The 14,404-nt window shown below is 54.5% G+C and overlaps 1 protein-coding gene across 1 annotated transcript in view; it reads right to left on the bottom strand.

The window, feature by feature from the left end:
* Positions 1-3,381: 3,381 nt before the first annotated feature.
* Positions 3,382-14,404, bottom strand: part of RBFOX3 (RNA binding fox-1 homolog 3) — a 70,945-nt gene continuing 59,922 nt past the window's right edge. The window contains exons 5-12 of the mRNA XM_044420029.1: positions 13,110-13,202; positions 11,911-11,971; positions 11,469-11,522; positions 10,277-10,409; positions 8,588-8,627; positions 7,569-7,639; positions 4,478-4,559; positions 3,382-3,441 (exon numbers count right to left, since the gene is read on the bottom strand). Of these exons, the coding sequence (XP_044275964.1) occupies positions 3,397-3,441; positions 4,478-4,559; positions 7,569-7,639; positions 8,588-8,627; positions 10,277-10,409; positions 11,469-11,522; positions 11,911-11,971; positions 13,110-13,202 (579 nt within the window). The 3' untranslated portion in view covers positions 3,382-3,396. The remainder of the gene's footprint in view (positions 3,442-4,477; positions 4,560-7,568; positions 7,640-8,587; positions 8,628-10,276; positions 10,410-11,468; positions 11,523-11,910; positions 11,972-13,109; positions 13,203-14,404) is intronic.

The following is a 14,404-nucleotide window of genomic DNA, read 5'->3' as shown; positions in this document are numbered from 1 at the left end:
AGTGTTTCTGCACAAATCTGTGGACAATGTATGCCTTGGATAGGGTACACAGCTGTCCCCACTGCTTCTTTGGGTTTAAGTAAGGGGGGAAAAGGCATCTGACAATCCTATGAAGGGAGACTCTCAATGGGAGGTGCTAGAAATAAGAGGAAATTTAAGGTATGGAGAGAGAAGTGAATGCAGAATTTTTATTTACCCTTTTATATAATAAATATATAATAATTACAGAACAGTTTGAATATAATTACCAGCAGCAAGTTTAAAACCATCCAAACAAATCCAGACCCCAAGTTACACACAATTTACCTGTGTGGAACATTCTTTGCTCTAGGATGATCTCAAAATAGTAAAGGCATAGGGAGCAGGCCTGCACAAGTGGTGACCTGCAGCGCTGGCTGCCACCCAAGAGCCGTGGGCTTTGGCCTGCCAGGCGCTTCCCTCCTGGATGCCTTGACGGCAGGCGCAGAGCACCAGTGGCGAATGGAGCCACTGGTGGGCCACCGTGCATGGCCTGTGGCTGGCATCTGGTGGGGTGTGCCACAGCATGGGTTGTGTGAGCCTGATCGCGAGGGCGCAGTTCCCGGGTGGCATGTGCAGGCTAGTCCTTATAGGGCAACCAGAATGGGATACCTCTGACCAGAAGGGCTCTCCATGCACCTCTGCTCTGGTCTCTGCCCACAGGTAAGCCTCCGTTCCTCTGCCGCAGCTCTTTTGCCATTCCTAGAAGACACTCGTTCTTTGCTAGCTCTGCTCCTGGCTGCTACCTGTGCAGCTTTCGGACCTGTCCCGAGTGTCTGCATTTGGCAACAAGCCGGGGAAAGACACGCCTCCTCCCTGCTTCAGCAGGAGCACACATTCCCCACTTCCTTCCTGACTATGCTATTCACAACTTTCAGCCACAACTTTCTCCCCAGTCAAAATCTTGAGCCATCCTGGTTGAAGAAAGAAACCTTTATTAATAATCTTATTATTAATAATAATCATCTTAGTAGTAATAAATAATAATACTGTTTATTTGAATGGTCACACCTTAGAAGCATACAGAATGGGGTGGGTGGCTGATGCTCCCAGGGTGGGAGTTTGGGCAGCAAATGGGGGGGGGGAGCTTTGTACAAGGGCAGGGCATGGTAGAGGTGGGGGGGACTATGTACAACGGGAATAGAAAAGGAGGATCGTCGGTTGCTGGCGTGTCAGGAGCTTTAATGCTGAATAGAAAGTGAGGTTTCATGAGATGGATAAGCCAAGGAGGGGGTCGGGGCATGAGGGAGGTCCTGAGTCCACTTGGCTCTGGGGCAGGTGGGGCGGGACGGGGCTGAGGGGAACCGGGCCATAGGACACGCACTCCTCCCGCCAAGGGCTGTGGGCAGACAGGGAGCCGAGGCGTGGGGTGCCCCTCGCACCGGCAGGGCTCTGGGGCTTGCAGACAGCAGTCCTCAAGCCCTGGCGCATGGCTGCCCCACTCTCTGCCGCCACGTGGGATGGCGGTGCTCCCTCCCTGGCCTGGTCGTGCAGTTGGAAAGAATGTGCTTGCCCAGCCCTTGGCTCTGGTGCAGCTGGGGGTGCATGTGGCAGCCATGGAGAGCGGGCCCAGGGTCCCCAAGGTGGCGCGGGGCAGACTCAGAAGATCTCGGCTCTCTGAGCCACGGCGAGATCGGTCAGGCCTAGTGCAAGGAAGGAAGGCAGGGAAGCGGAGATGGCGCTCGACCCCGACGGGGCTGGATCCTCAGGGGAAGGGGAAAGTGCAATCTCTTCGCAGGACCCCCCCAAAAACCCTGGCCTGGCCCCGCCGGGGAATCCGAAGCCTTGCCAACTTGACCAATGGATGAACCAGCAAAGCACAGGAAGCTGCGGGAGGCTCTGGGAAGCAAGGAGCAGGATTGCGGGCCCTGCAGGGGCACTCGTGGCGTGTTCTGCGGTCCAGGGAGGCCGCAGCTCTTCTTCAGGAGGGCTGGAAGGAAGACGTGGTGGTGGCCTGGGGCCTGCAGAGTGCAGTCTGTTTCGGTGCCTGTCCCTCCTGGCCCCGTGGTCTGCAGCGGGGTGGGCTTGGGAAGCAGGGCACGGGTCTCTTGGCCTGGACGGCTTTGGCAGAGTCTGTGGGTCGCGGCCGTCCATCCGTCCAGTCGGTCGGTGCTTGCGCTCCAGGTGGCCTGTCGCTCGGGGCGCATGTGTGGACAGAAGGGGGCTTTCACGCAGTCGCTTGGCTCGTTAGTTTTGTAATTGTTTTGTTGCTTTGCTTTAAAAAAAATTTTTTTTGTGCCCTTCCTGGTCCCAGAAGGAAACAGCTGAAGGTTTCACTACAACAGAAAAAAAAGGCAGAACGTTCCATGGAGCAACCTGCAGGCAGTCGCCTGGGGACAGTGCTGCCGGGGCTGCGTGTGCTGGTCCAGACTGGGACACCGGGAGGCGGCATCAGCCCTCCGTCCCCAGCATCCTTCACCCTCACCCCCTTCCAGGCTCTGCACAAATGCCTTCGCCACTCATGCCCTCCTGTGCGGGTGTGCGCGCTAATCCTGCGGAGCTCATCCGTGACAGGCCGGCCTTCCCCATCTCCTCGGCGGAGCTGGCGCCCCCAGGCTGAGGAAGCGGGGGGCCCACTCCACTTTCCCCAGGCTGGTCTCAGCCCGCGCATCATGCAGCTGACAGACTAGTTGCGAGGGGACCTTGCAGGGGACCCCGCCTTGCTCTGGCGGTGCCTTCACGGTAACACTAATCCCGGATGACGGGAGCCCCCTCTCCAAGTCAGTTTAGGGAACAGCCCCATCCTTCCCATGCGGGATGCGTGTTTGTATGTGTGTGAGAGAGGTTCCCACCCATGGAGCTATGGGGACAGAGGATCCCCCCCTGCAACTCTGTGGAAGCTGGGCCTGGGCGTCTTGGGCTTCTGGGAGCGCCAGCCGCCCGGCTCTCTTGGTCCTGAGTGGCACTGAGGCCCTGTGTGAACGTGGGGAACAGACCCCTGGCATCTGGAGGGGAATATCCTGAGGTCTCCTAGCTGCATCCTCGCCCTCAGCACGACGCCGGATGCCCTCCTTGGGCATCCTCCCCTGAGTGCGAGAGTGACCAGGGGCCGGCAGCACGGGCCCTGGGAGCACAGTGCGGAGGCAGGGTGCTCGCCCTTGCGGTTCTGCTTGCTGGTGGTCTGTCTGTCTGGTAAAGAGCAGGCCCCTGTCCCAACCCCCTGGCTGGTTGCTTTGCAAAAGGGAAACCAACTCGGCTGCACATCGTCAGAGACAGGCGGGGGGTGAGGCGTGAGAGGCGGCTTGAGGTAAAGAATAGGTGGCTTAGGCTGCCAAGGGCTAGCAGCACGGGGGCAGGGGCCCGTGTCCGTTTGGTTTTGGTTTGGTTTCTAAGGAGCAGTCAAGTGTTACTATTGTGAGAGGGGCTGGGTCTGTCTTGCTAGTAGGGAGTGAAGCGGCTGTACCCTCCTCGGTATAGACTAGCCTGCAACATCAAAGACGGAGAAAAAGCCAGTCAGTATAAAGGAGAGGCACAGCCCATCCCTGCCCCGTTACTTCAGCCGATACAGTGGTCTCTCAGGACCCCCGGCTGGCTGAGGCCTTGCTTTGTGAGGGGGGCGGGGCTCCACTCTCAGCATGCAGTGCTGCTTTGGGCCTGGGCTCACAGGAAGTCCAAATAACGGGCAGGGAAGGGCCTGGTCTAGATTAAACCGCAGCACGGGGCTTTGAAGCAGGTGGCCAGCCGTCTCCTACAGACAATTCCAGCAGTGAGTGTCGCAAGGTGCGTGGCTTGCACTCAAGCCTTCGTTTCCCATATCCAGCCCAGAATCCTTCCCCTGACCTCACAAGCTTGTGGGACGCCTCTACAGGCCACTCATTTCTCGGTGGGCCAGGAATGCCACAGGCTGAGGGGGCTGGCGGGTGGGCAGTGCGCGGAAGAGGGCTGGGGAGGGCACAAGACTGCCTGGACGTTTCTCCTCTCTGGTGCTAGACGGAAGGCGGCTTACGAGGAGGCACCCCTGCAGGTACCGGGTGGGGCTGTGTGTGCAAGGTCAGGAGGGGCTGGGAAAGGGCGCACGCACCCCCTGCTCTACTTCCTCCTGCGCCTTGGGAAACAGATCCGGAGCAACGGGCCGCTCACACCTGAGCAGCTCCAGCTTGCTCCAGCTGACTTTCTGCCGAGCGGGCAGGGGGGTCTCCTGGAAGCAACCTTTCCGAGGCGAGTGGGTTAAATGTTCAGAAGCCTGGTGACAACCCTGAGAGCCGGCAGGTATGCGCACATGTGCTTCCGCCAGCAGTGAGGGCAGCAGGGCAAGCGGCAGCCCTGGCCTGCGTGCTTCTCCTCTGGGGTCCCCCTTCCTGGGTCTCCTCTTCCGGGGAGCACTGGCAATGCGAAGGCACCTGAGGTGTGAGCACGGCTGCTCCTGGAGATGCCCTATGCCCTCCCTGTACCCTCGGCGGCTAAGCTGACCCAAGAAGGCATGCTCCCCAGACCGTTCGGGGCAAGGGCTGGCTCTTACCATGGTGCCAATGCTGTAGGTGGCAGCAGCAGGGCCGATGGTGTGGTGGTAAGGATCTGCAGCCGCATAAACTCGGCCGTAACTAGGAGCGAACACAGGGGGCAGCGTTAGAAACTGGGGGACCGCAGAGTTGCCAACCCTAAATGTTCAAAAAATCATGAATCAGGCCGCAGGCATCGCATTTTTAAAAAAAGTCATGATACACATAACAGAAAAGACTGGATTATTTTCTGAGCATTTACATTTAGTCTAGGCTTTAAAGTCTGAACTTGAAAGTTTACAATCAAACTTTCTGTTTCTGCTGCAACTGCAGAGATCATTTCAAGCTTCAGACATCCTTAGAATAGGTTTCGTGAGCAATGTGCAAACTAGATCTTGCCGTCCACCCCTCTTCCACCCCCAATCCTGCTCCATATGCTGGCTGCAATTTCCCCGAACAGTTTCAGAGGGTGAACGAAAGGTCCTTGAACCAGGGACATCCTACACTGGCAATGGGGCGGGCGGGTGGGTGCCAGTCTGAGGATAATCAGAGTCTTGTCACTGGCAATGGAACTCCTCCTTCCAGAGTTTGTATTCAGCCAGGCCTTGGGCATATTCACTGTTCTGTCACAAAGGGGTTTCTAACTGGCTGGCTGCTGCTTATTTCTTTCATTGTTGAAATTCAATTGTGCTTTTAATCTGGTAGAACCCCAGCCAGAAGGAAAGTGGCAGGAGGGGGAAGAATTAAGTCTGTGCCTGTCTTCTTTGTGGATGGGCTGTGGGCTTCTTAAATCTGGCTCCTAAAAATTTGCCTGGCTCCTAAATCTTGGCGAGGGCTATGAGGGTATCCGTCAGTAGTTCTTTGACTCAAGAGAGGAGCAATTGGAATGCATGACCTTGTGGTTAACTGGATGGAGAAGGGGTCAAGCTGAACAGAACTGGTTTTGTATGGTGTGAAGCAAATGGAGATGGAATCGTTTTCTAGCTGCATTAGGAAAACAGGGCGAGGGAGGCACCACTACAGCATATCTTTTGTCAGGACAGGCTCACATGAACAAGAGGAGAAAATTATAAGAGGATTTTGAGAGAGGGGGAGGGAGGGGGGAGGAAGAGAGAAGGAACAAAGCGCTGAATTTCAGAAACTCTTGGGCCAATATTCCAAAAGAAGAATGGAGTTAAAATAACGTAAGATTGATACTCAACAGCAAAGTCTTAAGCAGTGAAACCTAAGGGGATTCTATAATAAGAATTCTGAGTATTCACAGAGTGATTCTCCTAAGCGTTCCAACTACTTCACATGCATTATCCCAGTAATTCTTAAAGAGCCCTATAAGGAAGGCCAGTACTATTAGCATGTATTGCAGGAGGGAAGGTGGAAGCAGAGGGAATAATTGTTCACCAAAGGCCATTCCAATGCACTCATGGCTGAAATGAGATCTGAACCTTGGTTCATTCTTTGAACCATTGTATTACACCTTTTATAATGTCTGTCTATGAATTAGATTAAAACGTATGTGCATTTTAAACCAAATTGAATAGCTAAACACACAATTTTCCTTTGCTAAGGAATAATACAGATCTGGAAAACTTGATGGTAGGATTTTTTAAAGAAAAACCTGTATTTTTTCTCATACAGGCTTGCGAGCAGGATCAGATAAGAATCCAGTATGCCGCTTGTAGATCTTTCCTTGAAAATTCAAGTGAATGTTTCACTGCATTGTGTCATGCTGTTTTTCAGCTGGATTCCTTCATAGAGGAAGGAGGTCATTCAGGAAATGATACAAAAAGGAGTCCTGTCCAATGCTTTTCCTTATAATTTACCAGTAACAAATTCAGGGAACATCAAGTAGGACTTTGGATAAAATGCTTAAAATAAAACAAGGTGGCAAATGGGCGAGAGGAATTTTAAGCATAAATAATAACCAGATATCCAATGTTTTCTGCAGCTTCACAATAAAACATGATAGGACACACCAGAATAATGGTGATGAGAATTATGACGGAGACAGCAAGGGGTAATGCAGCTATATTGTCACAATAGCTTCTGTATAGCCTGAAATGTCTGATCCTGCCTAATCTTAGAAGCTAAGCAGGGTTGGGCCTGACTGAAATCTGGATGGGTGACTTAGTAGTTGTGAATTGCCCAGAGAGCTTTGGGGATGGGTATTATAGAAATGTAATATAATTATAATAATATTATGATGATGATGTAGGACCTGGCAACTTTGGAGACCAGTTTTCACCCCCCGGACAATCCCTGCTATCACTTTGTTGCTGAAATGTGTCAGTGCAGCAGCAGCAAAAATTGTTGGTTTGCCCCTGCAATTTAATTCAGGCTCATTGTCTCTCCCTTTGGCCTCTCTGCAAGCTGGCAGCTGAATTCCCAGAGTGCAGCGGGAGCAGCAGGGCCAAGGGCCCGTGGGCACCCCCTGGCCATTCCTGTAATGGCACGTTATCCTGTGGCAGAGCCCTCCTTGCAGAATGCAGCCCAGCAGCGTTGGGTTCCCTTCTCCTTGGGGACTTCCTGTCCTCGTGCAACTAGGAATCTCCATTAGCCAGAGCACACATGGATTTTGCAAGGCATAAAAGTGCAGCTGCACCTCATGCAAAGCAGAATGGGAGGAGAACTCTGGCAAGGGGCACAGCCCAAGATAGGTTCCCTTGGCTCTCAGCACCCTCCTGTGGCTGAGCTGCTTTTTCAGAGTCTGCCAGGACAGGCGATGGCCCTTGTGCACCCAAAGAGGCCAGTGCTGTTGCTATGTGCCGTTGAGTTGTCTCTGACTCACGGCAACCAGCTAGAAGGCAAGCCCGCCTAAGGTCCCGTCCACGGCAGCCCTGCTTAGCTGTTCTCAGTTCAAGGCTGTGGCTCCCTTTATGGAGGCAGCCCACTCTCTTCCCAGCCCAGCTGGTGGGAAATGGTCCTTGCTGGAGGCACCCAGGATGCACCTCACGCACTCTTCAAAGCATCCCGCCAGAAGCCCTGATAGAGGGGTGATGGCAGGCAGGCAGGCAGGCAGGCGTCACTCCTTTCCCCAGCATTTAGGGGGTCTGGCTGACAACTCTGGGCACAGAAACAAGTTGTGAACAGCAAGAGTTGGGGAAGGCAGCTTACCTGTCGCTGTAAGCTGCCGCTGCTGCCGCCGCTGCCGCAGGCTGAGCATATCTGTAAGCTGCATAACCTCCCTGGAGCAACAAGGAGAGAGAGGCGAAACGTCAGGGCAAAGCACGGGACTGGCCTGGCCGGCAGTTCGGAGGCATCTGTGCCTGGAGGCAGGAGGCTCTTCGCGAGGCGCTGGGCACACCAGGCGCGAACCAAGCGCAGGAGGGAGGCATGTAGCTGCCCCACCAGACTCGCCCAACACCCGTCTCATTATCATTCCCCAGGGGTCTCGCTAACATTAACCTGCAGAAATTAAACATGCTGAGGAGAGAATGTCACCTCCCTGGCGGGTGGCGGTGTTAACGAGATGTTGCCTCTGATAAATCCGTCAGCGTGTGCCTGAAATATTGCCCAGAGCACTTTATATATGGAGGGGAAATGCCGCTGTCAAACGGCACGCTGACACTGAACCAGGAAAATAAATCCTGCCCTTTGCGGGAGCTGATGCAGAAGATGGCACTGGCTGTGGTGGCACCCCCCCCCCCCATGCAGCCCTCACTGCCACCCTCTCCTCCTTCATCCCAGGCTTCTCGCACAAGTGCAAGAGGAGGCCTGTTTCAAGCCTTTCCCCGCTTCCTGGTCTTTCCACAGTGGGAGAGGCAGAACCGGGGTTGCCACGGATGGCAATTTGGGAATGATCAGAAGGAGAGCTTGTGGCAGACGTGCGGCAGACGCCTTCCTATCTCTGTTGCTCAGCTTTCTGCAACCGGCCACGGCCCTTCCAGCAGTCCTGTTTTGAAACCGTGCCACTTTGCAGCACACGCTCTGCAAGGCCCTCCCTGCTCCCACTGCTTAACCAGTAAGAACAGGTGGGATCTGCCAGGCGGGAGGTGGCCTTCCCATGGGGCAGGTGGCAACCGTGTGCCGGAAAAGGCCCTCTGTGTGAGAGAACGGGGCAGCAGGAGAATCGGCGGCTGGCTTTTGTGGCTTGAATCGGGAAGTAAGAATCAAACTGTAAGGGGGGGACTTACATAAATTTCAGCACCATAGAATCCGTCCTGGTAAACCACTCTGCAAAGGAAGAAAGCAAAAGGGCAGCCAGAACTTAGAGCTGTGCGAGCGACTGAAGTCCGCTTCTGTGGGGCTGCTAGCTTCCTTCCGAGGGCAGCCCCACCCCTGGCACCAGCCAGACCTTTGTGACTCTGGTTTCCAGGGCTGTTAATTGCCTTCCTCTGCCTTGGCAGCCGGAGAGATGCAGAAGCACCAGCCATCACGCAGGATGGGATGATCTGCCTGACAGGCAAGTGGGATGACCAACAAGGAGCAGATGCTCTTGCGGGAATCTGGGCACAGCCACTCTCAGACATGCTTTGTGTGCCTGAACATGCACAGCCTCTGTCTCACTTTAGTCTTTTCTTCTACAAGCAACTTGCCAACCCTTGTGGTGGAAGGTTATAGAAACGGTTGTGGCTGGAACGTCTGTGCCTTCCATGCTTTTCTGTCCCCCACTTGCAGGGTCTTTCTAGTCATGTTTTCTTGCTCACGTGATAAGCCCCTCACACATATCTTGCTACCAAAAAATGCTACCCTGCACAAAATGTAGAACAGAGTGTGCAAATAAATATTTTGTGCAAAGTATAGCCGCATAAATTTAATGGGCTTGCTTCGTTCGGGAGGGATGGTATTTATGGGTTCCTCGTTGGCAAAGCGCATAGCTGTGCAGCTGGGGTGGGCACAGTCTCCCCTGCTGAGGGCTGCGTTTCCTGCGGGGCCAAACCAAGCAGTGGGCAGGAGCAGAGAGCAAAGTGGGTGGGGCCTCTTCTCGCCAGGCATCTACCTCTGCTCTGAGGTAGATGATCCAATCTATTTCTGGCTTCTGAGGCGAGGCTGAGGGCCACGTGGAATTAGACCCCAGGGAGGCAGCTTGCTCACCCCTGCTATTGCGCATGTTTCCCGGCTGTGAGTCGAAGGTGATGCACAGGCTGCCATGGGAATGCCATCTGTGGGGCAAGCACTTGGCACAGGCAGCCACAGCCGCTGCGCTGCCTTAGCTGCCTGTTAGGGAACTACCAGGAAATAGCACTCTCCACCTGACATATACTGACAATGTTGTATTTCCGTACATGGAGGTGATCATGTCCCCACAGGAAAGTTTAACAGAACCCTCAGAAAGTGGGACAAGATTCCTGATGGAGCCCAAGTGAAATCTGAGGCAGAAAGTGCGAGCTTCTGCACGTACACAGATGCTTGATAGCTGCTACACGGCTTAAATGCAGGCTGTGTGGCAGGAATCTTTTCACACAGGAACATGTGCGACCAGCTTAAGAAAAGGGAAAACTGCGGCCACTCCAGGTGAGCCTGACCTCTAACATGGCCAGGGGTGTGGAAGGGGCTTCCAGATGAACAGCTCCTAGCACTGCCTGGTGGAAGGCACGGCACAGCTATTCCTTCTTTTATTCCTTAATGGCTCTTCTGAAGTAAGAGGAAAGATGGACGGAGTGGTGGGAAAACACAGGTGGATTCCCAGGGGAAAAGGAGACTGCCCAGACCCTGCAGCATCCCATGGCCGAAGGCACAGGCTGGCTCCAGCCAAGAGAACGACGAAGCGCTTGCCTCAGACTTGTTACTGGGCCCCGGGAGAGATGGGGGAGCATGCTTTTGGCCGACACCTCAGTCCTCAGTGCCCCCTTCACAGTGCCCAGTCCCTGCCAGATACTCACGCTCCATACGTGGGGATGGGCGGGGGTGGGGGAGCTGCCCGGAACGTGTTGTAGACTGTGCGCCCCCGCCCTCTTAAGTGTGCCCCCCGGTACGCTACTGCTGTTCCTGTGGCTGGGTACGGGAAGCCGGTCACTGCGGGAGAGAAAGAAGCACCTGTGAGCGCAGCCCGGGAGTTGCACCCAAGCCTGACCTGCGCACGGCAGCCAAGAGTCCTTTCGCGGAGGGAGCACCCAGCTTGCTCTCTTCCCCCTGGTGGTGTCCTTGGACAAACCCCGGGGCCAGGAGGCAGTGCAGGAGCCCAGGCCTCCTCTGCCCCATTGCTCAGGCCCTTCTGCTCCTGAAACACCCGCCAGCAACACTTCCGTGAGAAGGGGCAGGCAGCACAGTGCCCTGACATCACTCTGCCTCATCTTCTTTGCTGAAGCCCTAACAAGAGCAACATTTCATTACATCTATATCCCACATTTCCTATAATCAATTCAAGGCTGTGTTCAGCTTTCCCTTCCCTCTACATTTTATCCCCACAACAACCAAACTCTGCCCTCCTGCCCATGAGGCTGCTTGCACCAGGTATGGGCAGACTTCAAACCTGTGCCATCTACTCTGTTTCTTCATGAGAACCTCACAGATATACCAACGGGAGGCAGGTGCAAAATAAGGGCAGGAGGCAGCAGCAAAGGCAAAGTGGTGGCCTGGATAAACTTTGAGGTTCCTTCCAACAGCATTCCATCAGCCGTACAGTGTATGCAAGTACAACTCAACATCTGATTTGCTATGGATTGGGCATTGTAACGGCCTAATTTACTCTCTCTCCGTTCAAGTGTGCATGTAAATGACTTCTCGGATATGGCTGTGGTTAAATTACTGCAAGCCAAAAGCCCTTGCTAATCCACTACAACCGGGAGATCCAGATTTGCTCCTCGCTGGGGTAGGCCGAGAGATGGCGACTGGCCTAGGATCACACCGCTGAGTGGAGGTTTAGACCTGGGTCTCTCCAGTCCTGACTCAGCCTTCTAAGTGCTGTGGTGCCCTGGCTCTTCCATTGCCCCTCCTTGCTTCTTCCCCGGCAGCAACAGCCTACTGCAGACGAGGACCAAGCAAGCACTTAAGTCTGCCAAAAACCCCCACAATCTTGCGGGTCCCTGAAGGACTGCTCTCTTGCCCACAGAGCCAGCCTGATTCAGGCATTACCTGCATAGAACTCGGGGCCATAGACCGTGCCCACCACGGGGTTCAGTTTCCAGCCTGGGGAGAAAGAGCAAAGAGAGAGGAAAGCGTCACTCCTGCCCCTACCTACTTCACCACCAGAGTAATGTTTGGCAATTTGGGAAGATGGGCCAGCGGGGACCAAAGGACCCTGCCCTTGGAGGGACAGGCTGACGGGTCCATTAAGCAGGGAGCCCAAGGAGTGCTTTCAGCTTCTTTACCAGGATGAGTGATTCTTTTCATTTGTGTGCCCTGAGAAGCACCACAAAACCAGGTTAACAGCCCAGTTTTGGATTACCTGAGACCCGTCACCTGCCAGAACCCCACCCTCAGCCAGGGCTGTAGCAGGAACAACCTGGCCCATCATCAGAAAGTACGAGCTCTGGCCTAGCCCAAGCACCCGCCCGCCACATCTTGGCTCCATTACCGTTTGTGTAGGGATTGGCAGCCTTCTTGTTTGTCATTACCCGTGCTGTGGCATTGTTGACCTGGTGAGATAAATATGCAGATACAATTAGTGACTGACGGGGCTTGAATCCAAATGTTATTCCTCTTCCCTGGAAGGCATCTGGGATTGGAGACTCGAGGAAAGTTTCAAGATTCACAAATGCTGGTTGGGATTGGGTTCAGATTCTCCCATAATGGCCTGGGCTGGTGACGCTCGGCATCCTCTTGCTCTGCCCCCTTGATTTCCTAAGCCTGGAGCTCCTCTGGCTTGACTTCTGAGCTGCAGCTCTTCCTAGTGTGTGGGCATCAGCAAAGCGAGAACAGGCTGCGATTTTGGCACTTTGCAAGGAAACGTTCCTGAAACTCCCCATTCCCAGAGTCACATACACAGCTGACATGCAGGGTCCTGCCCAGACTTCATGCACAGTGGAATCACCCTTTACTGGGCAGGCTCTGTGGAGCCACACAAGAGGAGAAAGACCTAAGGAACCAAACGCAGAGCAAGAAGGCAGGAGCTCCAGCAGCAGAGAGTTGGCCTCAGCAGAGCAGCACCTCCTGTCTTCCCCACAGCCCTGGAGAAATGTGGCCAGGTCCCCTTGCAGCAGCTTAAGAAGCAGAGCACCCTCAACTTCCAGGGGAACAAGAAAGGGCTCACAGCTCTCCCAGGACTACACCAAGACGTCATTCGTTTCCATGTCTTGGGTGAGTAACACAGAAATTGCTCATCACATAGTATTTGTGAGCTGGGTAAACAACCAAGAGGAAGTCCAGGACCACTGGCAGCTGGCAATTTGATGACTGACATCTCCCCTTGAGGCCTGGTCTTTCCAGCACGTGGGGGTGCAAGTCTGGTTTCCTCATCTGGGAAGCTGGGAGGCTTGGAAGCTTCCCGATACCATACTTATTCTACTGCCTTTAGCCCTGAACCAACTCTGCGCTGCTCCAGCAGATGCGCGCTGAAGAAATTCTGCCTTCCTCCCACGACTCTGCCTCTTCGTGCCCCTCCCAGTCCGAATAGGAAGCAACAGCACAGGGCATGCAACATCCACTCGCCCGCCGGCTTGTCCTGTGAGGTCCCAGAGACAGAAATGCGTTTTTAGAAAAGGCAGGAGAGGGTGATGGGGCAGACAGTGGGGCTCCTAGTGTCCGACGCAGAGCAGGCAGTGCCACAGTTCGCACCTCGATTTTGCGTCCCTCTACGATGGTGCCGTTCAGCTTCTCCCGTGCCCGATCGGCATCTGCACTAGTTTCAAAAGTTACAAACCCAAAACCCTGTGAGTTGGGGAGAGAAAGGGGAATGTGGGGGAGCGAGAGATTGAGAGAGAGGAGAGAGGAGAAAGAGAATGAGAGAGAGAGAGAAGGATGGAGAAAGAGATAGGTCAGAGGAGGAGAAAGGAATGAAGAGAGAAAAATTGGAGAGAGACAGGACAGGGAGAGGGAGTGAGTCAGGAGAAGCAGAGACAGAACCCTCCCAGGGTCTGGGAGAGGAGGCAGGAGATAAACATCTCGAGCCACCCAAAGGACTTGGAGGGGAGAGGGGAAGCAAGGAGAAAGGCAGGGGAGGGCTCAAAAGGCACAGGGAAGGTACTGCCTTCCCGCAGCCAAATGCTGCAGGGCGAGACGTACAGAGGACATGACCAGACCCATACTGGAATGGGTCCTCAGGGAGGCGTGGGCAGGCTCCTGGGGCTTGCAGTAGCTGCCTGCCGGCCCCCAAGAGATGCTGCAGCCCTCGCCAGGCACCCCTGCTGGAAGGCGTGAATGCCCCGGGCCAGCCCTGCCCCCTTGATGATGCGCAGCCTGCCGGCAACGTTCCTGAGCTGGCGTGCCTTCTGCTGAGCCTGCAGGGGACCCCTGTCATCACACACAGGAGCTCAAACACCAGGACCCCGGCCCATCGGAGTGAAGCCCACAGAGGCTTGGATGCGTTGTCTTTCTGGCTGATTAAAGGGAAGTGTGGGGAGTCCTTCTTAAGGGACAGGCCCCATCAGACTGTGAGGCGAGAGGTCCAGGACTCAGCACTCCCAGGGGCATAGCTCCGTGGAACACCTGCTCTGCATGCAGAAAGTCCCAGATTCAGTCCATGGGATTTTCAGGTGGGGCTGGAAAATCTTCTGCCGGAAGCTGCAGAGAGCCACTGCCAGTCAGTGTCAACAATGCAATGTTCCCACTTTCTTTTTCAGCGCTTAAGATCAGCTGGGGACTCATCAGGATGCATTACTGGATAACTCTTTCCTCCACGTGCCATTTCAGCAACTGAATAGCTCGATTATCCCATCGTCCTATCCCCCAGCGAGGCTCGCACTGGCTTCGGGTGTGAGCAGTGATTTGAATCAGGAAAGCACTGTAGCAGGGGAAGGGGCTGAACATCTCCCCCCACCCCAGTGCCTGCTCCAACACCTCTACTTCTGAATGGATGCTTTGAAAAAGATGCTGGGGGATTTAACCTTGGATTTCCCATGTTACAGTCTGCT

This window comes from Varanus komodoensis, unplaced genomic scaffold, assembly GCF_004798865.1.
Source record: "Varanus komodoensis strain SLA01 unplaced genomic scaffold, ASM479886v1 scaffold11, whole genome shotgun sequence".
In the NCBI taxonomy this organism is placed as follows: domain Eukaryota; kingdom Metazoa; phylum Chordata; class Lepidosauria; order Squamata; family Varanidae; genus Varanus; species Varanus komodoensis.
This window is presented reverse-complemented; position numbering and strand designations above follow the sequence as displayed.